Here is a 27,972-nt window from a genome sequence, read left to right as displayed (position 1 = left end):
CCACAGATTCATGAACTCACCACCATTTTCTCTGTGATAGAAGTTTCTAAAAACCCTGTGTGGATTCCTTTCTTCCAGAGAAGTCAACTACCTTTTGAATTATCTAGCTGCCCCCACAAACAGGGCTGAACCACACTCCACCAGAGTGATCTGAACTCCTTGACATTTGTGGAAAAGACAAAGACGCAGAGGGAACTCTGCCCTGGGGCTTCAAATTAATAGGAAATTCCCCACCTGCTTTGTAGCCTATCTCATTCCAAAGCCTGAAACTGTCTTTTTTTTTTTTTCCCCAAAAAGTACCAGAATAGGAGTTTTCCTCTGTGGACCCGAAGCCTTGGCTGAAACTCTCAGTAAACAGTGCATCTCCAACTCCGAGTCTGGCCCTCGTGGAGTCCACTTCATTTTCAACAAGGAAAACTTCTAAATTGTCTCTTCCATGAGAAAATAAATGTGCATTATGCTGCCAAATTCCCAAATAATGCTAGTTGATGATATAAGTTACCCTTGCTAAAAAAAAAAAAAAAGGAGAAAAAGAAACTATAATGTAATAGTCCTGACATCCCTGAAAGGAATGTCAAATTGTTTGATAGTGATAAATTACATTTGTATGGAGCTCTGTGGTTTTCAGAGCACTTTTATAAACATTATTTCATTTTTCCTCTCAGTAATGTCAGAGGAAGGTAAAGCAAAGATTTCTGGACTCATTTTTGGTATAAAAAAGGGGGGCTCAAAAAGCTTCAGTAACTTCCCTAAGATTATGAAGCCTGAGACCAGATCTAAGCCACCTGACTCCGGATTTGGTAGTCTTTCCACAATGACAAGCTGCTTCAAAATTCAATTTTATACTCCCCAAAAGAAGGAGTAAGCCAAGGAGTGGCTATTCATTTTCCATGTTGTGTCATTTTGTTATTAGTATTATACTTAAGGAAATTTTCCAGATAGGAGATAATATATACTGAAAGTGATTCAACACCTGGTAGCTTGGTAGTGACTGTATTGACATCTGACCATACTCCAGTTTACCAATACTGCAGCCTAACTGGATCAGAGATTCTTCCTACAAAAGAATATTAGTCTGATTGGAGTTAATGTAATATTCAGCATTTATCATGGTACTTTGCAGAGTGGATATTTAAGGAAAGTTTGTTGAATGAATGAATAAAATTGCATTTAGAACCATACAGTGCCAGGGTAGAATTAATTTGAAGCCTTAAACAGAATTATCTAAGGAAATAACTTCTGCTACTCTTGTAGACCAAAGGAACTTGATTCTCCCCAGGGTCAAAGACAGGCTAAGGATACTAACCAATAGGATGACATAGAGGGACCCTCAAGTTCTTATTTGAAACATGGAGAAAAGAGGAATAGAGGCAAGGAATTGACCTCCTGCCATTACTCTGGTTGGCTCCTCTAGTCCTGCTCTCTGTGCCCTGAAATAAACTCAGACTGATTTCCTGCCTGAGACATTCTATTCCGGCCAGCCCTTGTGAATTCTGAACTTAAGAATTGCAACAGATATGTATTTGATATGCTCATTTTTTAAAAATAGCTTCCACCCCTTGTTTTACTTAAACACGCACACAAAATGGATCTTATGTGTGTGGCTAATGGTTTATTTTTATTATATCATCATCATCCTGAAAACTAAAATCTCCAATTTACTGAGTAGAGATTGAATTTACTCCCAATAGAATTTTCTGGATATCTATTATATCAAAAGAGAGTCTCTATATCACTGTTAGTGTGGATAGGAATAGTTTGTTTTTTTTTTCTTTGAACTTCTCCCATTTCTGGGAACTAAAAAACGGCTTTATTTGCCCCACCCTCCGTGGACACAGAGTTTTAAGAAGTCTTCAACTTTGGTAATGAGGAAGAAAGAGAAGTGGGGAGGGCAGGAAACTGGGCTAGGAGGAAATGGAAAGGAGGGGAAGAGAACAGAAGGGAAGAGTAAGAGAAAGCAAAAAAGACAAAAGGGAAAGGGAGGGGAAGGGGGTCTCACATAGTCAATTCCTACCCCAGATTTCTTAAAGTTTTGTGTGTACTGAGTGTAATTGAAGGAGGTATACACATATCCATCTTATTTTGATTACATATGATTATTGAAACTTTTGAAATCGGGTCACAAATTTTGATGCTAAGGGGGCATAATCAGGGAACTGGGATGAACTAAGTAAGAACTCAGTTGTTCCTTGTCATACCACTGTTCCCTTGGCCTCCCAGGTTCCTCAGGGAACTGAGGGTTGGTTCTGACAAATAAGGCCTGCTGTGCGAATGTCACTTCTCCAAAATGTGCCAGGGAGGTTTCCGCTTAGAGAAACTTAGGTCCAGCCTATTCACACTGCACCCCAGGTATCAGTTCATTCATTCAACAAATATTTATTGTGCTATTACTATGACTCAGACTCTGCGTTCATAGTTTCAATTCTTTACACCAACCTATGTGCAGGACAGGGGGAACCTCAGTTATAAGGAGTCTGAGAATATTGGCCCTTTCTAACCTGTGGCATGAGTAAAATCAGCGCCAAACTTTGCCCTGAGAATGTTTCTCCAGGGTTTTCTGTCTTTGACACCAACTTAGTTACCGAAATAGAGAGATCTGCCCTGTGTTATCTTGCTTATGAGATGAAAAATGAGTGTAAATGTGCTTGTCACTATGAGAGCTTCCTTCTCTATTCTTCTCCCAAGCTACCAGCTGCCAGCCACCAGCCCCTAGCCGCCAGCTGCCAGCACAGCTTTTTTAGTACTTAGTATTTAGCATTTAGTAAAAGGTACTGAGAGAATGATGAAGCATTGTTATTAATCTCAAGGCTATGAAGGCTTTTCCTAGTTCTCCTGCTTTTGCAATATGTGTTTATGAAATTTTAATACTTGCAGGCATTGTATGTGAATAGTTTTGGGTGGGACCTGGGAGATAATTCCTAGGAAGAACTGTTAAGACTATGCTCAACTATTAAAATTAATGAGCTCTCTCTGTGTCTGTCTTACTCATTTTGGTATTAAAAAGGGTGAATTCAGCTAAGCAAAGATTTTCTTTGCCGTGGCGGGGTTGAGATTCTCTGTGTTTCTGTATATGACATGCCAAACATTGCACAGTTTATGGATCAGGAAGGGAAAACTGAGGATTAAGTTCTGTGCTAATGTCTTGGTGATCCTCACAACACTGATATAAGGGTCAAGGGAGTGTCACTTTACATCATAGACAGAATTTCGAAGATAAAGAAGACCAGGTAGGACCTTCCCTCCCCCATTTCTACTGATCTTTCATCTTCTAAATTCTCAATTAGGTGCCATCAAGTCAGATTGTGGGCATATGTGCTCATGGTTCTGTATTGTCCATTGTTTTAAGTGAATCAACCAGTTATGATCCCCTCAGTTTAGGAAATGCATAGGGATGTGGACATGATAATTTCCTATGGGAGTCAGCAAATGCTGCCATGGAGGGAAAGGACATTACCTAAAACAAATAACAATAATAGAAATAGTTAGCATTTAGTAAACACCTCCCACTGTGTCAAACATTTTACATACACTTCAGTTAATCCCTCAGCAACACTGCAAGTTAGTCATTTTATCCCAAGTTTATTAATAAGAAAACTGAGTCTGAAAGAGGATGAGTGATAAGCAAATGTCCCCACGACTGCTTGGTGACTATGTCAACATTAGATCCACACCTTTCTGGTGAAAAACTCCATGTTCTTTATACTATCCTAGCAGATTAGACAAGGTGGAAGTAACCAAAGATATTTTCAAAGCAATTGTGCGAGGTACAAATTATGCACCAGGAAGGGCTGTAACAGTGCTGGCATAAACCCCCAGTTTATGCCATCTAAGTGTCTTGGTATCTTAGTTTAGAAACACTGGTTAACCTGATTCATGCTAATTTTTACTTTTAAATTAAGATAAAATAGAACCTATCAAGAAAGGCAATTATTTTGCTTAGAGAAAAGAAGGCTCTAGGGTGACTCAATAATATTTATTAAATCTACTTTTTCATTTATATTTATTTTCTTTATAAACTATTCCTGTTTTTCAGAGAATGGCCAGTTATTGTCCATATTGTGCATGCATATGTGTGTGTGTGTGTGAAGTAAACTTGCATGAGAAAAAAGCTGATTTATAAGAGGACAGAATTTTTTCAACTGTAAATGCTGTTAGGCAAAAAACAAGTTGATGACAGAGGCTAGGAAATCTGACTACTAGAGATTTCTAAAATGTGGAAAAACAATCAACCAGATGGCCTGAGATTTTTTTAAACTGTGGTCTTTATTATCTCACTGTGGTGGTGGTCTAAGGAATTGGATATTCCAGTTAATAATTACTGCTAACAGATTAGTAATTTTCAAGGAACTGGGATACTGTAAACTATAAGAAGAAACAAAATCTTAAAATGTACTGTTTTTCGGATAAAAAGAAGTACTAGGAAAGTTTGCACATGAGCAGAAGCCACTGTGAGTTTATTCTCTGGATCTTACTCTGAGAACTAATGACAAGAAGACTATGTCTGTCTTACTTTTAAAAATATTAATAGCCCAGCATATTATATTCTAAAACTTCATCCTTCAACGAAGACTACTCCAAAGACAGCAAACCTGATTTATACAAAAAATTAAGTTCAACAGATCTTCATAAATCTTAAAATTACATTAGACTATTAAGTAATCAGCAAGTTTACCATTATGTTGGATCACTCGATTGCTAAACATCACTTCCTCTTTTCAGTAATGCAATTCCCAGTTAAGTAATAATAAAATTAGTAACCCACCCATGCTCGTGGAAAAAGTTAAACACCACTTTTTCTGGTCAGGTTGAGGCAAGTCAGGGAATAAGGAATGAATCACCTTTGTTCTTCCCAAGAGATTTCAGAGCAAATCTTAGAGATCCTGGTGTTGGTTGATAAGAAAAAAAATCATGCTACCTAAACATCTCCTGGGAACAGCTAATGTGTTATATTGGCTGAAAATCACCAGGGCACACTATTGACATGGTAGTTATTCCAGACCAAGCTATTGAAGGCCAGCAGAGGTATCTGATCATCCTGTTTTCCATTTGGGGGCTCTGCATCATCTCCAGCTAAAACATCACACTCAGACATCTGTATTGTCAACTTCCTGCTGTATTTATTACCCAGAATTTCATTCTGCCAGGGCAAATGTGCCTATGGCTTTATTGAGATCAAAAACAACAGCAAGTTTGACTATGTCCAACTCACAAAGAAAGTCAGTTGTAAAACAGACTTTAAGAATATGAGTTTTTGCACTTTTTTCCTTTATAGGAAATAATCAACAAACTTTATTTTCTACTTGGTATATATAAAAATACATTTTTTAAAATTCAGGCTATTATTGGGGTACAAACATTTTGGTTACATGAAATGCATTTGCCTCGCTCAAGCCAGGGCCACAAGCGTGTCCTTCCCCCCTACAGTCCACCCATCTCCATTAGCTGTGGGTTTACCCACCCCACCCGCTCTACCCTCTACCTCCCCTAGGCACCCAGTGAGTATTACTGGCACCCAGTGAGTATTACTACCACGTGAGCACCTTAGTGTTGACCAATTAGTACCAGTTTGATGGCGAGTACATGTGGTGCTTGTTTTTCCATCCTTGTGATACCTCACTTTGAAGGATGGGCTCAATCCCTATCTAGGATAATATAAGAGATGCTGGATCGCCATTGTTTTTTGTAGCTGAGTAGTATTCCATTGTATACATATACCACATTTTATTAATCCAATCCACTCATGTATTGATGGGCACTTGGGTTGTTTTCATGTCTTTGCAATTGTAAGTTGTGCTGCTATAAACATTCGAGTGCAGATGTCTTTATTATAGAATGTCTCTTTTTCCTTTGGGTAGATTCCTAGTAGTGGGATTGCTGGATCAAATGGTAGTTCTCTTTAAAAATACATTTTGAGAAATCTGCTTTCTCTTTAAGATACTGTATAACAAAGGATGAGAAGATGAGATGGGGGGCGGAGTGAAGCAAATAGATGACATCAGTATTATTAGAAGGAAAAAACAAGATAGGGAATATTAAAATGAATAGAATGGTTATTTTTCCTTGCTTTTAAAAAAAGTTAATAGTGCTTAAATTGATTGCAAATTGGCCCAAATATTTTACTTCTCTCTGTATACACGTTCTCTGCAATATGATTTTGGAGTTTCTTCCATTATGATGAGGAGTCCATTTGCTCACCCCTTGAATGGGGGCTATACTTGTAACATGCACTAACCAATAGAATGCAGAAGAATTGATGTGTGAGTTCCAGAGTCTAGGCCTCAAGAAATCTGGCATGCTTCTGTTCTCTTTTTTGCTCCTCTACCTTTTCCATGATGGTATTCTCAGGCTAGTCTGCTCAAGGGACAGATCTGTGGGGTGGAGCAGAGTCAGCCTAATAGTCCCAATCAAGACCCTAGACATGTGAGAGAAAGCCCAAGATTAACAAAACTGCCCAGCCCACCCATAGCTCAGTGCAGATGCACAAGTGAGCACAGTTCACATAGACAGAAACACCCAGATGACCTGTAGATGCATGAGAAATATTAAATGGTTGTTGTTTAAAGCCACTAACTTTAGGGTAGTTTGTTACACAACAAAGCTACTGATACAAATGGTATCAAAAATTGTTGAATGAGGTGCAGGGGTCCAGGGTGAGAGCTGTAGGTGATTATATTCTTACTTTCACCACGTGACGAACTTTTTTGGAGATTGCCATAAAGACTGTATTAGCTTCTGCATGAAGAAAACACTATATCCTCCGATTTTTCATGACTTATGCAGTCATACATGTTTGGAAAGTACCAAAGTCCCTGGGCTTAGATCAAGGGTGTTGCCATCCAGAAAGTGCAGGTAATTTATTTCAATTCTACTCCAATAATTAGCACGTTGTTCCATCTGTGTAGAAATGAGCTATCTGGCTATCTCGCTATCTGAAATAATAGTAAGAACTGTGGATAAGGGTATAAGGAAGTGTTTGTGCAAACAAAATAGAACTCACATCCACAAACAAGTACAATAAACTATAGTAAAGGCAGTCAAAAATTCACTCTGAGCTTTTGTATACTTGCCACAACCAGCTTAGTTATCTTGACCCCAAACCCATTGTGTTGATGAGAAATGTCAAGTTAAGAGAGAAGGACTGCTAGAGATAGGTGCATACACAATGGTAACAAGTGACATCTGAGAACCTAAGCAAGGGCAAAGAAAGAGACACTGCAAGGCAGACTAAAAAACGCAGAAGCATAGCAGCCTGGGGCCAGTTAGTGTAAGGGGAAAAGAGCTCCATGTGCCTCAAGAGAACCTAAGAGCACCATTGTACTACATTTCTTCATTCAATCACTAATGTATTTATTCAAAAAATGCTATGCACACTGAGCTTTTCCTCTGGTCATTGTGCTGACTAGAACCCAAAGGAGCAAGAATATTAATTAGAGTTTGAAATTTGGCACAATATCATGTGTAATAGCAATGATGTTCTTAACTGTCCATTCACAAAAGAGTTAAGCCAGGTTAAGTCAGCTAAAATATTCATGCAAAATGGTTAAGAATTTCTAGTAAGTTTAAAGGGTAAATTTTCAGGTATTAGGAAACTGCAGCAATTAAGAATGACTCATTCCATGGTGTTCTCAGATGGCTTAAGTATTATTAGCATGTCTTAATTTCCAGTGTAGGAACCTCCACATTTTAGAGGGAAGGAGTAAAGAAATTGTGTGGATTGTTTCATTAAAAAGTAAAATTTGTTTACAGGTTAATTCAAAGATAAAAATAAAGAACTAGATTGCTTTAAAAAGTGGGAGGAAGGAAAATCAAATTTATATCCTATTTGAGGCATTAAAAGAAGAAAAAATTGTATTCTTCTAAAGTAATTCCTTAAATCTGCTGCTGAAAATGAAAAATACAGAATATAGTAACAAACAACTGCTTTACTTTTTACTTTCTTAGTGGTATTTAAAAACCCAATTAGTTATTTTTAGAAATGAGGAAGTTTTAATCTGCCAGATGAAGGTCTGCTGCAGGTGGTGTTTACTGCTTTGAGACAGCAGAGAACCACAAGCTCTTCTCTAAGTAAACATTAACCTGGCTGAATGAATCTAAAGCACGCCTAATGTTGAGAAAAAATACAGCCCAGTTAAGCAGTCATGAAACAGACAAGTCACATGGAAAAGACAGATTCAGCTATATAATAAAAATTCAAGCACTTCCAGTTCAAGATGATGAATTCTTTCTCTCTCTCCAAAGACCTTTAAGTGATATTTAAAAGATGATGGTATAACCCATGCAAAGAGAATATAAGAGGACCCTCAAGGAATAAACAACATATCCCTAGAAGCTGGATAATTGATGCAGAAGTGGTAAATCATGAATTGGGATGAAGGAAATCAAAACCAGAAGTATGTCAGGAAGGGGATAAAGCTCGGGAAGATGTCTATCTACTAGGAAAAACTCCAGAGAAGTTAGGGGCATGGAAATATCAGATACCAAGGAGAGGAACAGTGATACATTGGGCTGAAAAGAGTAAAGTTTGTCATCCAACCAATGGAAGTTCCAGAAAGAGAGTATAGGGATAGCAGGTGAGAGAAAATTGTCAGAAATTCTGATACTTTATCTGGGCTAAATAATACAAGTCATCATACTGATAGAGTCCACTGAGTAACCAGCACATTGAAAATAAATTTCCACATCTAGATATATTATGACAAGATTTCAGAACATCAAGGTTAAAGCAAATTTGCGATAGCCTCCAGAAAGGAAATATTAAAGCAAAGTGAATCAAACTGGTTCTAGCAACACTGGAAACTAGAAGACCATAGACCAAAGTCCTCAAAGTGTTGCTGGAAATTATATTCAACCTAGAATTCTATGCTCAGCTAGTTTAGCCAAAGTGCTGATACTTTGATCTGTAGGTATAAGCTTAGGGTGGTGAGAGTGAGAAACCAAGGAAGTGAGGCAAAGAAAGATGTGAAGCATCACTGCACAGCCACCAATTCACAATGAACCCCCAAAATCCATGCTCAGCACTTGTATTTGTTAACTGCATGGGTCTTTTCCGGAGGTGTTTCAAAGGAATTGTACCTCCAGATGGTCCAAGAAACAGAGAAAGAGGTTGTGATTTATTTTTCCAGTGCACTCTTACCTGTTTTTCACTGATCAAGATTCATTCCATGAGAATATAACCCCCCCCACCCACCCCACCCCCCCCACACCCCCCACACACACACTCCTGGGTTACATAATCCAGCCTCAGTGAGAGGTCAAGAACTAGACCCTGTGCTCTGTGTTGGGACATTTCACCCAAGCCTGGAAGAAGAGGAGCAACTCCACACAGACAGGCTCTGACCAAGAGGGAAAGAAGGTACACTAAAATTTACCTCCCATAACTCTTGAGAAGTCACTTGAAGCTGTATTTTTGAAAAATGAGGAAGTAATATGAAACAAATGAGGAAATCAGATCCAGAAAGTAATGTCTTTAACCCAAGAAAGCAGAGAAAGAAAGTTTCAGAATTACGGCTGTGCAGTTGGCTTTCAGAGTAGTTATTTCAGATAGAAGCAGGAAGGGAGTGTGCTTCAGCAAGATCTCCAGGAAATAAAGAAACTTGATGAAATAAGTGAAGTGGCAGAGAATTTGGAAAAACTTGAGCATATGATAGTAGCATTTTCTCTGAGAAAAAGTTGCTACAAACCAAAGACTGCTGCTCTTTCTCGGGGGCCTGGGAAATATGGTTCTAGTGTATGATGAGTTTAAAGTTTGAGGTATTTTAACCACTTTAACAAAGGCATTTGTTTTATAGGAAAATCTGGAGATCTATGACTATACATCTTGGGTAGGAGGTGGAAATGAGCAGAAAGAGATCGTTTTGAATCTTACGGAGAGCACAAACTTCTAAGTTTATACTTCAGTGCACAATCAATGGCATCCTTCTGTCCCCTGGTGGCAGCACAGCTAAACTGCATGGGATGATAAATTCCTTGAAGATGAGAAAGCAAAACAATTTCAAGGTACTATCTTTCAAAGCCTGTACCAACCATAAGTGTATGTGCAATGCATATGTGTGCTTTCTTAGGATAAAGATCTCTCAAGATTTCTCCTCTATGAAACCTTCCCATACTTCCTGACCCCGAGCTCATCATCCCCCATCAAAGGGGACCAATTGAATGGAAGACATTACCCTGACAGCTATGTTTTGTTGTAAAATACAGCCCCTCATCTAGGCCCCAGGTAAGCTCCTTTCATAGCCATCTGCCAAGTGTGTTTGTATAATGGATTTCTGTTGTGGCTGGGAGGTTGGCATAGGCAGCCTCAAAGTGTTCGCCAATTCTGGGGTTCTCCAACTTTATGACGAGCCTTTCTCATTCCACTCCCTTCCTGTCTATGAGTCTGGGCATCCCTAACTTTCCTACTTCAGACTTTTGCTTGCTGGAGGCATCCATATCCTCCTTGGATTCCTCACTGTGTGCTTCTTACTTCTGCCTAACAACACATATTTTATTCCTGAGTTTGTGTGACTGGAAATCTTAACCCTCAAGGAGTGTGTCCTGACCACAGTTGACTCCCTAAGCCAATGGGTTTTTGGTTTTTTTTTTTTTTTTTTGGTTGTATGCAGTGTGAGAATCTTTATTTAATCCTCTTTCCTAAACTTTGAAAATGCAGGCAACTTACTAGAGAAGGTCAAAAAATGGAGAATTCCCATTATTCCCCAACTCACCCTCTGACTCTGATTCAGTACACCAAGGATGGAGCCTGGGCACTTCCACTTTAGCTAGCATTTAAGCTCTCCCCACAGTAGGTGGTCTGTGTACTACATTGGGGAAGCACTGGCCAAAGTGGTAGTATAACAGAAGAGGGTCTGAAGTCCCTCCTCTGACACTGCCCTGAACCTTCAAAAGCAAAAAATTGGGAAATTTGCAAATGTCAAAGGTAGAATTTGGCTTGCTCATAAGATATGTCCTGTTTGCTGATTTGAAGAAGAATACAAGCCAATGTTGCACAGGCTTCTGGCCTAAGCTACAGATCACTCTTGTTCTGTCCCTTTGGCTTCAGGACAATGGCCACCTTTGACCAAGATTTCTGCATGCACCTGATTTCTTGCTTTCCTGCTTTTTAGTGCCAGTCGTAAGCAATGGATTTTCTATTTGTCCCATTTTAGTTCTGTAAAGCCTTACAACATGTATTATGGAGAAAAAAGTACCAGAAGAGCTCCTGGGCAGATGCAAAGTGTTAATTTAGTATCAAATATCTATTAGATGTAAAATGTACAGACTTAAATACATGTAACAGATATCTACATATATGTTTGGCTCTTGATTTGGATTTTTTTACTCCATGATGTTAAAGCTAAAAAGGATATGATCTATCTCCCTCATTTTATAGATGAATTAAGTATATATAGCTTAGAAAGGTAAAATGAGTACTTCAAGATCACATAGCTAATTGGAGGTGAGCCAAGACTAGAATGCAGGCCTTCTCATACCATGCAAAATGCTCCTTTTGGCAGCAGAGAGGCAAAGCTATGGACATCAATTTAGCTGATCAAAGTAAATGGTGCTTCCTACGGTTTTAGACACTTCAACAAACCTTATTCAGCTCAACAAACAAGAAACCAAACCCTATGACATTCTTAGTTTTGTTCTCTGCCTGGCTGCCTAGACCTACCAGTCATGAGTTCCAGAGGATTCCAACTCCATAATATGTCTTACATTGATACATTTCCTTCCTACTTCCACAAAAATTGCTGTGGTTCAGGAAAGTCATCTAGAAGAAACCCTCTTGAAAGTTCTATGTAGAACACAGGTGCCAACAGCACCCCCCCCCCACCGACAAAACCCATAAGTTTATGTAAAGAGCAGGGCAGGTATGACATCCCAAGCGTGCCAAAAAGAGTAGGCCCAGTGTGTGTGATTTGCGGTTCTTGTGCTTTTTTTTGGGGGGTGGGGTGGGGAGTATGCTGTGATCCAGCGAAACATTAGGAAAATAACTTATTTTTATATGTTGACACTATCTTGGAAAGTTTAATGCATTGATGATTAAAGTTATTTTAAAACTTTAGATTAAATGAGTAGTAGAAGGGAAGTTGCTAAAGATTATCTAGCAAAAACCTAGAGCAAATATCACCCTTAAAGGTGACCATTGAAAAGCATTCTCAAAAACAAAGATGCCCACTATCACCACTACTGTTCAACATGGTATTGGAAGTTTTAGTCAATGCAATAAGTGGAACAATCACTGGAAAAGAAGACAAATTATTTTCAGACAACACAGTTGCTCACACAGAAAATGAAAGAGAATCAAATGAAAATTTATTAGAATAATGAATGGGTTTAGCAGGGTTTCTGAATAGATCAACATACCAAAATCAATATACTAGCAATAATCGATTGGAAAATATAACAGTAAGAATTTCATTCAAAATATTAACCAAACCTGTAAGACATCTAGATATAGAGATACTATATCTTTATAGAGAAAATTACCAGATGATATAGAAAAATATATTAAAAGACTTAAATAAATGCATTTTATGTTTATTGATGGGAAGACCCAATATTCAAAGTTGTCCATTCTCTCTGAATTAATAAATTTAATGGAATATTATTTAATCAATTAAATAAACAAATCCTAAGATTTATAGAGCTAAACAAACAAATTCTAAAATTTACACAAAGTAGTAAAGATTGAATAATGGCCTAGACAATTCTGAAAAAAATAAAACAAGGAGGAAGACCATACTTTGCAAGTATCAGAGCTTATTATAGAGCTATGATAATTAAAACAGAGTGGCATTGGTATGTAGACAAATGATATAGAATAGGGAGTTCAAAAAAGGACCCAGACCCAGGCATATACGTGAACTTGGCATGTGATAGAAATGATATCCCAAATAAGTGAGGGAAACAATGTGCCACTCAATAAATGACATTGGACTTTTCAACTAGAAAAATAATAGATTCTTATACCTCAAACCACAGACCAAAACAAACTAAGAATGAATCAACGACATCAACGTAAAAAACAAAAGCTTGAAAATTATACAGGAAAACATAGGAGAGTCTTTATGACCTCAGAATACAACGTACTAAAAAGCTATTACATCAAAAATTAGAAGAACATCTCTACAACAAACGGCACAAAACATTTAAAAAGAGTAGGAAAATATATTTACAACATATATTACAGACAAAGAATTAAAATTCAGAGTATATAAAGAACAAATTTTAAAGACTCAGTAAAAAATAGACCTCTGGAGGAGTTACCGAAGGCCATTTTGGAAAACGTTTATGTATGTTGGAAGTACCTACCTTTGTGAACAACTGTTTCTTCAAGACAAAACCAAAAACTGAATAGAACTATATACTGCTCCCAGTTAAAGAAATCTAGACTAAATTATTTACTGCACATCACAAAGAGAAATAAAAGACCTTGACATTGACACCTTGGGCCTGAAGAGAAATGTTGTTAGATGCGCATGAAAGGAGTAAAATATTACAGAGGGCAAAATTACAAATAAAATGTTTCCATTTTCTATTGGTTTTTAAATTCCAGACTTAAACATAATTTCCAATATTATACACACATAATAAACTATTACATAGTGACATCAGAGCTCAGAAAAAATAAAGCTCAATTCTGATAGCAAATATTTCTGACAACATATACATTACCTACCTGCTTATGTTGGCACATTTTGTTACCCCTGCAATAGGCTTGGCTGTTCTGCTATCTCACTTTTTCTCTTTATTATATTTCTACCCACTGTTGTATCAAGGAGAGAAGTGGGAGTGTTCCTCCATGGGTACAAGCAGAAAAACGGTGCATTATATGGAGGGGATTTAAAGATAATAATAAAACCAAACAAAAGTTGATCTGCTTTTTAAATGTTTTTTGGTATGAAATTGCCTTTATTTCACCTTCATTTTTAACTGAAATTTGTTTTGATATAATTGCATATTTATATGCAATTATAAGAAATAACAGAGATCCTCTGTACCCTTTTCCCAGTTCACTCAGTGGTAACATTTTGCAAAACTGAAGTACAGTATCATAACCAGGATACTGACCTTCTTGAAATCCACCAATATTATTCAGATTTCCCCAATTTTACTTGTACTCATTCGAGTGTATACTTAGTTCTACACAATTTTATCACATGTGTAGGTTTATGTATCCACCACCACAGCCAAGATACCAAACAGTTCCACCACCACAGGTATTCCTCACGTCACCCTTTTATAACCACAGCCAAGTCCCTCCTGCCCCACCCCACATACCATCTCTATCCTTTGGTACCCACTAATCTGTTCTTCATTTTTTTAAAAAAATGTTATTAATATATAGATGGAATCATACAGTATGTATTCTTCTGGATTGGCTTTTTTACTCAGTATAATTCCCTGGAGATTCATGCTAATTGTTGTGTGTATCAATAGTTAGTTCTTTTATTTTGAGTAATAACCTATGTATGCACCACAGTTTGTTAAACATTCACCCACTGAAGGACATCTTAGTGGTTTCTAGATTTTTTCTATTACTAACAAAGTTGTTATGAACATTGGTATCCAGATTGCTGGTCTGTTTTTTAATATCACCAGATGCTGGCAATCCTAAGCCATCTACTGGAGTAGACTGTTCCCAAAAACTTGCTTCCTGCCTGTACACCATGCTCTCTGCCACAATTTCTTCTGATGCCATTATCAATACTGTTGCTGGTGTTGCTGATACTGGAGCTTGGACAGTCCCTCCCTGGATTGGAGGGTGTAGACAGACAAAAGGACAACTGTGGTGACAGCTCTGCCATCAAGAAAACTCGAGCCAATTCTTTACCAGACCCAAGTGTTTCTGCTTCTCTCTTTATCTGCTGCCTTTTCCTCCCATTAACTGACTAATGCTCTCCTTATTCTCCAATCTAAAATTCAGGAGAAATTAGTTTGGTTGGCTTAGTTACTGTACCAGCCACCTTGTGGGTTTACAGCCTATGGATGAGGCATCACTGTGTGTCAGATGTTCATGACTAATGTAATATGTTACCACTTCTGTGTAAAGAGTATCTATTTCCCCAAACTGGGGGGCAGTGTTATTTGATCGGTGGGTCATGCAATTTCTGCTAACAGGAGGAATTGAGTGAGCCATGAATGCCATTCCTAGTATGTACATAAAATTCTCTAGATAAACTAGATGCCTATCCTAGCCACAAAAATAAGCAAAAATAAATAAAACACTCACAAAATGTTGAACTTTTTATAGTAATGGTCTTCAAAAAAGTATGGTCATAAAATGAATTCCAAGAATATATAAAATTATCTGTAAACTAGTGAAAAGTTAGGTGATATGTATCAAAAAGGAATAATCTAATTTTGGAAAAGTTGATTTATAGCCTTTCTTTCTTATAATAAAGAGAGCACAGGTTTGCTTTACTGATAAGATCCCTCTGGGTCCAAGATGATAAAATCATAATATATAAAAGTGCTTTGTGTTGCATTGTTTATAATAGTAAAAAAAGTTCATTAAGGTATAATTTTTTAAGTTGCTAGACAACATCTCTTATTCTAATGTAGGGGTTGGTAAACTCCGACTAGCCTGCCACCTGTTTTTGTAAATAAAGTACTATTAGAACATAGTCATGTCCATCCATTTACTTGTCTACAGCTGCTTTCACATTACAACAGCACACTTGAGTAGTTGCAAAGGCCTACAAAGCCTCAAATATTTACTATCTGGCCCTTTACAGAAAAAGTTTGCTTTGTTTAATTTAATTATTATTAAGAATCCATTACTCCAATCCTGATCATTTTTGATGGTATTCTGCATGAGCATTAACTGCAAAAGTCTATGTTAGCCCATGCAACTTATCCCATATCAAATTCCTAGCCTACAAAATTAAAGGTTATGGAAAGGTCAGTACATGCCACAATCTAATAATTTTCATGGATATTTTCTTCATAAGGCATTATAGGGGATTAACATAAATTGACAGAACTTCCATTAAGTAATAGTACAGCCTCATGTAAAACTCTGACCTGAGAAAACTAGATTGAAATATATCAAGTTAGAAGCTGGCTGCTATGGTCTGAATATTTGTGAACCACTCAAATTCTTATGTTGAAACATAATCACCAATGTGATGGTATTGGGAGGTGGGGTCTTTGGAAAGTGATTGGATCATGAGGATGGAGCCCTCATGAATAGGATTAGTGCCCTTATAAAAGAGAACCCAGAGAGCTGCCTTGTCCCTTGCACCATGCTAGGACACAGCTACAAGGAGCCATTTATGAACCAGGAAATGGTCTATTATCAAACGGGAAATCTGTCAGCACCTTGATCTTGGACTTCCCAACCTCCAGAACTATGAGAAATCAATTATTATAATTAGCAACCTAGTTTATGGCATTTTGTTATAGTGGCCCAAACAGACTAAGACAATGGCACCCATGAAAATGTATCTAAAAATATGAGGCATTCAATCAAATAAGAAGGTATGCATTTTGCCATAAAGGAAGTTGAATATTTATTACTGAATAGGCCCAGGCACCAAATTCCCTGACTTGTTTAGGGGGAGCTGTGAAGGGTGGTTGCCCATGTTTTGTCTCCTATAGGGAAGATACATACCATACCAGTGGTCCTGCAAGTGTCTGTACAAAGTCCCAGCTTTAACCCTGAGACCCTCAGAAATAATTTTGGGAAAAGACACTCTTCATGAAGCAATTGGGGGCATTTATATCGAGACCTGAATTGTAGATACATCCTACACATATAAGAATGATGTGGAGTGACATGCAGCGGGACCACAGTGAGAATTATAGGCTAGACTCTCCTAAGCCACTGAGGTTAATGCATATTGTTGATGGTCATCTTAATCTTGTAAGGGATGAATGTTTAAGATCCTTTTATAAAAAATTTCATTAATATGCAAAGGTCAACTTTACAGAATTACTCAACATTGAACCTATAATCCTCTTTGGTCACAAATACAGCCTCACCTTCTGGATTATAAAACAAATTCCCCTTGGGTAGATTCTAGCAATTCATTTTCAATTCATCTCCCAAACTTTGCTTTGGTATCTGCTGTAATAAGAAAGACTTCCTTTGCCATAAAAAGTCACAGATTTTTCTTCCACTTTTAAAAAATTGTTATCAAGAATAGATAACTATTTTTACTCAAATTTTGAAAAAATAATCCTAAACATCCTAGGATTAATTTTAAAATATGATGATGAGTGTAGGTGGTGAAAATACATTCAGTGACTCATAATTAGTTAACACCCTACTTGGAAAGAAGAACAGAAAAGTACATTTTACTAGAGAAATTGTAATGAGATGTTGCCACCATTTAGGCAGCATACTGGTATTTTACAAACATAAAATTACAACTTTACAAAAATCTGAGTTAGTACTTCCATTTGAATACTGTAATTTTACATGCTTAAAGTCCTTAATTAAAAAAAATAACAGCAACAACTCAATTGCAAGTTGACAAATAGGACAAATTTCCTTGCAAAAAATAATCATTAAAAGCTTATAAATAGTTACAGAATATATTTTTACACTGACTTCTTAAAATAAAATTTTGTGTTATTTTAAAATAAAATTTTATGTTAAAATCATAAAAGGCATAAAATAGAAGCTATTAATTACGTTGTAATGGTGAATACTGGATTTTGGTTGCTATTTTAATGGTATTTATACTTTACAATATATCTATGTGGTCCCATATTCATTTCTCTTCCCCGTTCCACCTATTTAGAATTTTTAAGAGTAAGCAGAATGCCATTTCTTTAATTATTGAATGATCAGTCAGAAGCAAGAGTACAGCACAGGAAGATAATATTTATTATATTTTAACTAGAAACAGAGCAGATAGCAAGTCCACGAGGTATGATTTGATTATCTTTTTTAAAATCAAGCTTCAACAACAATAATAAAAAATAAGTCTTTACTGCACAGATATTTTGGTCACTATTATAACCTTCAAGGGCACAAAAGCCAGCAGCATAAAGTAACATAAAGGTAATGAATTTTTGATGTGCCAAAAAATGTAGATCACCTCAGTAAACTTTATCCTTTAAGATTCTTCTTAAACACTGAATGATGAATATTATTCAGCAAATATCAAACATGCACATAGTATTCCTACAAGAATACTTCCTTAATACTGTCAATACTAATACTAAGCTTTTTTCTCCCCCCAAATTCAATGAATTATGATTTCACTCTCTATATGTATTAGTGTTAGTGGTAATATGCAAAATTGATTTTGTTTTCAAGGTTAAATAGCAGATTGACTTCACATTTGGTGGCCAGCTGTGTACCCTAATTTTTCATCTTTTATTTTCTTAATAAATTTAATTATATTTCATAAGCCCTGAGATATTAGATAACTTACTATTGATCGTATATTTTTAATCTATACTTTGTTCCACGCAACTTGAACCCCACAAAATAAGTATTTAAAATTATTTACAGATGGTTGTAACTAAAGCAATGATAAAATTTACTACTTGTATACTTAAGAATGGTAATAAGGCCTTTAACTAAGAGTTGCATATTTTATGCATTTTTAAACTTGCTAGGAGCAACTCTTAAAATTATATCTATAATTCTGTCAGCAGCAAGTGCTTTTCATTTTGCTTACTTTTACATGTATAGCCAGATTTGATTTTTTCCAACCTTGTAAAACAAGCCTTTTTTTCTTCCCTCAAATATAACTGCTAGTTTTTCAACTGAACAGTTGCTAAATGGAACTTAGCATTTCAACAGCACATTGGTAACTGTAATGCTTTACAGATAAATATGCTTATAATAGGCATTCAATAAATGTTTGTTCCATATGGAATGAGTGAATTGTAAGGCAGCTGTTTGAGTCACATAGTGTTCATCATACACTGTAACTAATTTTGTTTAGGAAATTCGGGTTACCAGATTTAACTTATCCTCAAGTGTAAATCCAAAAATTTGAAATAAAAAAACCAATTTACCAATTCTCAGAAAAAGTGAACAAGTTAACCATGGTTGCTACTGTATTACTAGTTGATACAAAATAAAGGAACAAAGTTACTTTCCACTAAATATTAGGTACAACTGAGGGGAAGAAATAAAAAAAAAAAAAACCTAAAAGGTGTTAGCTAATTCTTATCATTCTCTCCATATTTATCCCTGTAGCTTTTTCGTTCATATATGTTTCCCTATTAACTTCTCTAGCTGAAAGAGAATTTTATCATCTGAATGGATTTCCCCATAGCCTTAGGTACATAATGTTAGTGAAAAGCTGGTGTAAATATTAATATGATTGTATTTCATTTCATGCCAAATTTCTGCATTTATTTTTGCTAACATTCAATTTTTCCTATTTAAATTATGCTGTATAGAATATGAGATAATCTGCCAATTTACTCTGAGATTGCTTGTTTATAATATTCAGTTTTTGTTGATAGCTTTGAAGCATATTGCACACTTGTCACCTAGTACATTAATAAGTAACTATTACTCTTTTTCGAAAGGATACACTGACAAAGTTTTAATTTAATGGCTTTAGCCCAACATTTTTAGTCAGTTACAGAACAATAGCAATGGCAAAAACATTGACAACGCAGTTCATGGTTCGGTTCTCCCATCTTACAGTACAGGTTCCTGAAAACACAGCAAATAAAGACTTTGAAATACCAGCAAAACATTAAAATTGTCAGGGCATATGTATACATTTTTCAAAGGTTTTAACATCTTATTTCCTTCAACCTATTAAATCTCCACATTTCATACTGGCCTGAGGGCATACTTGTTACTAGCTACAAAGTAATTCTCTTGATAAAGTGTTTCAGAATTTAATTAGAGCTAAACAAGTATTTGATAAAAAGTACACTGTGTGACCTCGCTAAAAGTTAGATTTTGTGTGAATCAGATTAAAGTCTCTTACCATCAGCTGTAGTATCCCAAAAGCATGAGCTGGCTGTGTGAAAGCCATATGCACTCTTCTGGACCACTGCACAGGTCACTGCAAATAAAGTCACAGAGTGAGGGCACTTACAAACAGAAAGAGAGCCAAGGTCAAAGTGTTTAAGTTTAGAGACCTAAAAGCTGTGAAAAAAATAATGGAAAACAAAGCATTCAGCAAATGGATTGGGAAAAAAGTCTCTCATCTTGTTTATCTGCCATCATGATTTTGACCCCACTGTATCCAGTCAGTTTGTTGACCACTGCCATAACCATTGGTGATTGTATTGCAGGAAAAATCTTGGTTAAATTGTGTGCTTTGAACCATGGGCAGAATTCAGACACAGAAATGCAGAAAATATTCCACAGTGACTGTATAAAATTTCACGGTCTTACAGGTAAAGAGGCGCAGGACTACTGGAAGACAGTCAGACTAAGGGGGTCTCGAGTGGGAAGAGAGAAAGAGAGAACTGATGCACATGCAAAGGATGATGCTACCAAAGACAAGTGGCTCAAACTGCTTTTGAGTAGTGAAAGATCTTCATCTTTTAGGTATTATTATATTATTGTTCAATGAATAAGAAAGAAGTCCTTCATACTCTATTATTAACAGTACCCAACCTAAATGTCTATCATCATATACATTCTCAAAATTCAGGGAAAATCACAAAAACAAAGGCAAGTAAACTAGTGAGGAAAGACACTGATACTTACCAATGTATTTGTAAGCTTTTCCCAGCTTAACCAAATGGGTTAAAGATTGTTCCACTATGCTTGCGGTCCATTGGTTGATGTTGTTGTGATTATAATCTTCACCACCTAAGACCCCATCTACACACTAAAAAGGCAGAGGACAGTTGAATTAGCCAAAAAGAACAAGCTTTACACAAATTACAGTAAAAATTTATTCAAAACATAAAACACATTTACAACTCAATAAAGCATCTTAGAAAATATACATCTGGTAAATATTGATTATGCACTGTCTTTAATTGCTTAAGAGTTTTCAAAGAGTTTCCGCATGCATTATCTCTCACTCTGCAAGATACTATAGGCCATATAAAGATAAATGTGCCATGGCTTCTTTGTAAAGAACTTAACAATCTAGCAGATAAGCTGATAAAAGAATTCTAATATCTATAAACACAAGGAAGACTGATCATGGGTGATAAGTTATGTCGTAAAAGGATTACAATGGGGCAAATAAAAGAAGGTGACATCAATTGGTTAAAGAGTGGCCTGTAAATAGCTTGGATTTGAACTAAGGCTCAGATGCTAGAAACGTAGGGTGCATAATAATTCTTATTCATGCCATGTAATTGCTTAGCTATAATACAACTAGCACACCTGCCACTGAAAGTAAAGATGGTCTGGAGCCGGGCATGGTAGCTCACACCTGTAATCCTAGCCCTCTGGGAGGCTGACCCAGGCGGATAGTTTGAGCTCAGGAGTTCAAGACCAGCCTGAGCAAGAGCGAGACCCCGTCTCTAATAAAAATAGAAAGAACTTAGCTGTACAACTAAAAATATGTATACAAAAAATTAGCCGGGCATGGTGGTGCATGCCTGTAGTCCCAGCTACTCGGGAGGCTGAGGCAGTAGGATCGCTTGAGCACAGGAGTTTGAGGTTGCTGTGAGCTAGGCTGATGCCATGGCACTCTAGCCCAGGCAACACAGTGAGACTCTGTCTCAAAAAAAAAAAAAAAAAAAAAGATGATCTGGAAAAAGAAAGTCAAATAATTTCTTATAGTCCTTACTTGCATCCGTTTCAGACACCTGATTAAGGGCACTGGCTTTAGTATCACAATCCTAGGTTTTAAGGCCTGCTCTGCCACCTGCTCACTGTGTGACCTTTAGTAGGTGACTTAACTCCTTCAAACCCCTATTTTCTTAATCCTTAGAGATAATGGCATCATATTATCAGGTTGTTATGGGGATGAAATGAGGTAATGAAACTCCAAGTGCTCAAACACAGTGACTAGCACAGAGTCAGCACATAAATAATGTTAATTATTATTATAATTATCATTATTCCTATTATTTTATGTTCTAGTGATATAGCCTAAATAATAAAGCGCTCATTCAATTCATTTTTAGAATCTAGCTTAATAACACACACACATACACACATGCAGCTTTCATTTACCACAGTCAGACTATAATCAAGATTTATAAAGACACTAATATGGAATTTTAAGCTGGATAGTATAAAATCTTCACTAATGATAAAATGTAAAAGAGAGAAATTAAATAATTTAGAGAGGCTAATGAAAGTAATGTGGCTGAAATTATTCTCTTAGAAAGTTCAATAACATGACAAAATAAGAGAGGCAGTGGCCTAAGGGTCGGGAGAATAGGATTTTAATTCCGGTTTTGCCATTACTAAGCTGATGACCTTTGGACAAATCTCTTCCTCTCTAGAGATCACCTTTCCTTAATGAGAAAGTAAGAGCACTCATTTTTCTTTCAGGTTATTTAATAGGATCACTCGAAGCTCTGCTCTAAACAGCAGAAAACACCATGGGGTATGGGTGCCACTGTAAATAGCCCTGCTAATTACTATTAATTAACATTTAGCTTAATTAATTACCATTAACCCAGAGGCCCACTAGAGAGTGAAGTCCTTAAACAGCTCTCTATTCTCAGGGCCAAACTCAGGACCTGATCATAAAGCAGGTACTCCATAAATGTATGTTGTTGAAGCAATTTTGGATTGGATATACTATCTGGGCATCCTAAATTAAATATACTTTAGACTAAGTTCCAAGTTAATTTCATTTTTAATTCACTTTTTCTTCGAGGATTTTTTGGGAGACAAATTCTATCATTAACACTAAATAAAATGTATGCGTATCACTGATAAATGAGTGGCTCTAAGAGTTCAGCAGGAAAAATATTATATTAGCATAGGGGCTTAGAGCAAGGAAATCAAAGGAAAGAAAATAAGATCAGTAAGAGATAAGAAAAACAGAAATAATTGCTGAAATTATATAATCATCTAGGAAGTACTGAAATGCTTTAAAATCTCACTCACACTCAAGCCTTTCCAATGCCTCAGTGGAAATGTTTTGATGACAGAAGAAAGTTGACTCATAGGAAAAAAGGAGAAAGGAAGAGGACAGACAATGTAGCTGCAAGTAACATGTAGCAAACCTGATATATTTCTGGAGTCTCATATTTCATATAAAAAATTCAAGAGACGCTTGCTTTTGACTACATAATGTATCAGAGTTTTTATTAAAAATGTTTTCAGTTAAATTACTTATATTACTTGACTCCCTCTTGCAAATATTCAAGTAAAATTGATGCTTTAAAATGCATATAGTGGCTTCTAGCACCACCTAGTCACTGCCAACTACATACATCCCAGTTTAAGAAGCATGGTTCTTTTAATTTAACATCAAAGTAATACAAGCCCATGGTTTTAAAAATCCAAACTCAAGAAAGAGCTTACAATAAAAAGCAAAAGTCCCGTCCCTACTCTTTCCTTTCACATCCTAGCCCCATTTCCCAGAGGAAATCCTTCAGTGTACAATTGTTTGTTTTTATTTCTTCTAGCGGTTACTTACGTATCTCAAAGAAATATAGAACTCCTGCTAAGATAGATGAAGATTTGGTTCTCTCAGACCACCTGCCACCTTCCTCTCACCACTTCCCTCAAAATAATGAATTCACTATTTTAATTTATCAATATATTTACACTTTTAGGAACATGTTTCTTTTCCACTCCTAACATTTCCTTCCACACAGAGGATTTCTCCCTAACATTCCTGGCCTCTTGTCCCACTGGTTATTCCTCCCCATGGAGGTGGAGTGAGTTACCTGGGGTCGGTGGGTGACACCACTGTTCCAATATTCTCATTTGGGAGAGCCAATTTCCCAAATGTCTTGGACTTGGGTTTTGGTTTCTTCTTCCCTCTCCACCCAAACCAGTGAAAGGCACCAGCCTGGGTAAGTGTTTCTCTCTGCTGACTCAAACTTTCCTTTGGATGCCTTTTCTAAGGTCTAAACTGAGAACTGAGTGGGAGTTCACAAAACAAGATATAATTGCCAACTTACTTTTTATCATTAGTAAAGGTGGTATTTTGTTCTCTAGTGACTTGTCTCTTCATTTGGTTCAGAACTTGGGTAAAGAAGAAGGCACTATTTAAAGGGACCCTCAAAGACCCTAGCATCCTTTCTTTCATGCTTCATCAACCAAGGACAGTTTCTCCTGACTTTCTATTTTGAAAAATGAGATTGTTATCACTCTGCCCTTCTCACTGCTTCTATTGCTTCGTCTACCTCCCGGTTTCTCTTGTTTGTGCTTTTACATTGTCCAGGTATTAAAAACATTTGCATTCTATTTTTAATAATTAACTATTCCTGGGCTACATAGATGTATATAATACATGATTCTGAACTATTAAAATCTGGCAGGTTTTTCAAGGCGCCTGGCCAGCCCTCCCAGACCTTGAATTAATCCTAGTTGTACAAGGCCAGCCCTGGGTGACCCCTGGTTGAGCTCTGGATGAGCTGGCGCCCCAGAGCATTCAGGCAGGTGAGGTACTGTCTCAGGATGCACTGATGATGTGAACAATGACCAGAGGGTGGAGCTGATCCAGCTCTGACTAAATGCAACCAGGGCCTGCTAAGACATAAGCCCCAGCAGCCATACTCACAATACAAGCCTGCCTTCTGGGCCAGCTCAGACTTTTTCTGGGATTTGGCAAAGTTAAAGATGACTCAGGATTATTAAAGTGTTCATAAATACCTTACCCACAGTAGTCTGTATGTGATATCATTAGAAAAATGAAAGTTTCTCTGTCAGAATTAAATCCCCAAAAGAACTTCTTTTCTATTTTCCTAACAGGAGGACCAGATTTCATGTTTCAAATATTTTTCTTAAGATTTTGATTTACTATCATATCTCTGTCTAAAAGATGTCAAGTGATTATTTTTCCAATTATATTGTGCAAAAATAGCATACAATGTCTAAAGGTAGACATTTGTAGGGTCTTTCATCTTTTTGACATAATATGCATATATGTTACATGTACACTTTACATTATAAAAAGTGTATATATATAGATATAAAAAGTATATATATGTAGATACACACACACATAAACACATACTTTTATAGCATTAACATTTAAAATAATGTTTGGCCTACTAGAATCAAAGTTCTTTCATTCAAAAGAATCAATTTTAGAAAACAGCAAACCAGTTTTCTAGACTAAGAAAGTCCTTAAGCATCTTTTCAGAGTAAGCCCCAAGATGCCTGACAGCACACAACAAAACAGATACATCCTTATAGTCAGTGGATACATTTTTAAAATCTTCTTGTTTTAACACTATGGTTTCTAACTTTGTACTAAAAGTCAAAAGGTTTTTTTTTAATTTCCACCAATGCAGCAAGCTTCTCGATAAACAAAATATATCACTTACCTCTTTGACAATATTGTGAGCTTCCTCAGCATTGAAGCCAACCTAAAGGGAAAACAATAGGAAAAGCTGTTTTCAACACAGACTCCCTTTATTTGTAGATATGACACTACACAGAATATCCTATGCTGGCTTAGACAAGTGTTAGTGATAGGAGACCATAGTGATAAGAGGCACTAGGTCTACCAAGGCTGCCAATCCTACCCCAAACATGTAACAATACAGAATACATTCCCTACCTACCTCCTGGAGATTCTGATTCATTAGGTTTGGTATAGAGCCTGAGCAACTACATCTTTTTAAAAAAGTGCTTTATACTGGTGATTCTGATGGACATCCTAGATTAAGAATCATTATATTGTAAAGCTCAGGAAATAAATAGGAAGTGGCCATAAAGACATATGTGTTATCAGTATGTAGGAAATGGTTTTAGCTAAGTGGAAGAATGAAGTGGTCTGTAAGAAAAGAATGCTTAATAGATTATTTTCAATTTTGTTTTTAAATTATGCTAGGCAAAAATGTGGCTTTTCTAAATTAAAGATTATAAAAATACCTGATCATTCAAAATTAATATCACTTTAATACTATAAATTGGTTTGATAACAGTCTTTTCTTTGGAGTAGCTTGTTAGAATCCTAAATTAACAGTAACTACCGATGACATCCAAGTGTCCTAAAGTACAGAACTAGGTTATATGATAAGACTGAAATCTAAACCAAGACACTTCAGGTAATACATGATATGTTTCCATGGAGTCGTTTTTAGGTGCTTCATGACATCAGCATTTTTGTGAAAACCACTATACAACTTAAATTTACTTTGAACAAGTTGATCTCATAGAAGTAAAAAGTAGAACAGAGAATACTAGAGGCTGGGAAGGGGAGGAGGAAGAGGTAACTAAGGAGAGATTTGCTAAAAGATACAAAATTATAGCCAGATAGGAGGACCCTATTACAAGTTATCATTTTACCTTAAAATTGGGTCCTTATCTACTTTCAAAATTGGCCCATGAATGAGATGCTGCCCATTTCACTTCAATTTGGAAAGTCACCTAATAATCTGGATGCATTGGGTGGCCATGGCAACATACATACCTTTAGTTCTTTTCTTTGTAAATATATGTATTTAGGAAGAACTGCAGGAAAGAACCCTCTTAGGAGTCAGGTGAGGAGCACTTGTTGGGGGATATGCCTGAGAGGGAGCCAGTCATGGAATTTCTTATGCCTCAAGTCCTTATTTCTAAAATTAGAACACTTTATCATTGACTTGTAAGTACCACTTGTAAGTATCACAGAATTAATTCATTTAAATGTGGTTTTAGTTTCTGCAGAAGCCCACATCCTAAACTGTCCCACTGGACCAGAACCCCTTCCAGGAACTAAATAATACAGCATCTTATGCTGCATCTCCACCATGCGCCTACTTTTATTTTCCTGCATCATTCACCAGTGGCCACCACTGTATAGGAAATGTCTTTGTCTATTCTGCTCTTACAAGCTGTCACAAGTTATGCTGGGATCCAACAGGCCTCATTTTCCTAGTGGTTAAAATGAAGCAAGAACTGTAGCTGTGTAGTCAGAGGGCTGGGTTCAAACTGAACATCTGTCATTCCTGTAAGTTTTAACTTGGGGCAAGTCACTTAGCCGTCATGAAAAGTCAGAGTCTCCGTCAGTAACAGGACAACTGACATCATGGGATTCTCGTAGGGGTCAGGGAAGCCTGAGTCAGTAAGCAAATATCCACATAAGCTCATAATCCACAAAGCACTTCCTTTTAGCCCACCCAGGCGAGAGCTCCCGGGGCGAGAGTGGCAGTGCCACCAAGGCCCTGAGCAGCGGGGCGGCACCTGCTCTGGGGACGCAAAGGCACAGAGGAAGCAGAGTGAAGACCGGTTTTGAGGCCCGCCCGGCAGACGGGCGGTGCCTGCCATCCCCCGTCACGTCAGGCACCCCAACTCAGGCCTGGCCCCCGCCCAACCCGGCCCCGACCCAACCGCCTGATTCACGCTCTCCTGTCCACCCCTGCAACCCAGACTCTCAGACCATCCTCAGGACGTCCGGATGGGGGGACCGGGACGCGCGGGGCGGATTCGCGGCCCCGCGGAAAGGCTCCAGGCTCGGAGGACGTAGTACCCCAACTCTATGGGCCGGCCCCCACAGGGAAATCACCCAGCTGAGACCCTGCGCCGAGGCAGGCGGGGGCGGGGGAACGCTCCCAGGCCATAGAGGGGCGGTACCTCGTCGCAGTGGCGATGGTACTCCTCCATGGCGGCGCCGGCTCTCCCAGGGGGCGGAGCGACGCGCGTGTCTAACTCCGCGGCCGCGCACAGATCTCCAGGGAGGCCCCGCCCCCGTTTATGGCCTGGGGCATTTCCCCACGCAGTCCCCGCCTTTGTGTCACAGTGGCTTGCGTCACCTTCCTAGCAACGCGGGGCGGGCCCTGGGTGACGCCTGGCGTCACTGTGGGTCAGGCACCTCTTCCTTGCTTCTTCCAACCTTTCTGAAAACAAAGAAGGGATGTTAAAGAGCTGGGAATCGTGCCAGTGTGGATCAGATAGGGTGACCCAGTGCCGGGGGGTCTAGACTCTACACTATTAGTTGAGTGCATACTGCTGTGGTTATTTGTACGTAT

General features: G+C 37.5%; 2 protein-coding genes across 3 annotated transcripts in view; one reads left to right on the top strand and one right to left on the bottom strand.

Annotated features, from left to right (window-relative positions):
* Positions 1-1,637, top strand: part of CYBB (cytochrome b-245 beta chain) — a 31,579-nt gene extending 29,942 nt beyond the window's left edge. For both annotated transcript variants that reach the window (XM_069462811.1, XM_069462810.1), the window contains one exon: positions 298-1,637. In XM_069462811.1, the coding sequence (XP_069318912.1) occupies positions 298-424 (127 nt within the window). In that variant the 3' untranslated portion in view covers positions 425-1,637. The remainder of the gene's footprint in view (positions 1-297) is intronic.
* A 17,459-nt stretch (positions 1,638-19,096) lies between these two features.
* DYNLT3 (dynein light chain Tctex-type 3) lies at positions 19,097-27,635 on the bottom strand. The gene is made up of 5 exons (XM_069463877.1): positions 27,578-27,635; positions 25,345-25,386; positions 20,630-20,753; positions 19,899-19,976; positions 19,097-19,615 (listed from the first exon to the last, which is right to left on the bottom strand). The coding sequence occupies exons 1-5, from the start codon at positions 27,605-27,607 to the stop codon at positions 19,539-19,541; spliced, it is 351 nt and encodes a 116-aa protein (XP_069319978.1). The 5' UTR covers positions 27,608-27,635; the 3' UTR covers positions 19,097-19,538.
* Between the last annotated feature and the right edge of the window lie 337 nt (positions 27,636-27,972).

This window comes from Eulemur rufifrons, chromosome 30 (genome assembly GCF_041146395.1).
Source record: "Eulemur rufifrons isolate Redbay chromosome 30, OSU_ERuf_1, whole genome shotgun sequence".
Classification (NCBI taxonomy): domain Eukaryota; kingdom Metazoa; phylum Chordata; class Mammalia; order Primates; family Lemuridae; genus Eulemur; species Eulemur rufifrons.
This window is presented reverse-complemented; position numbering and strand designations above follow the sequence as displayed.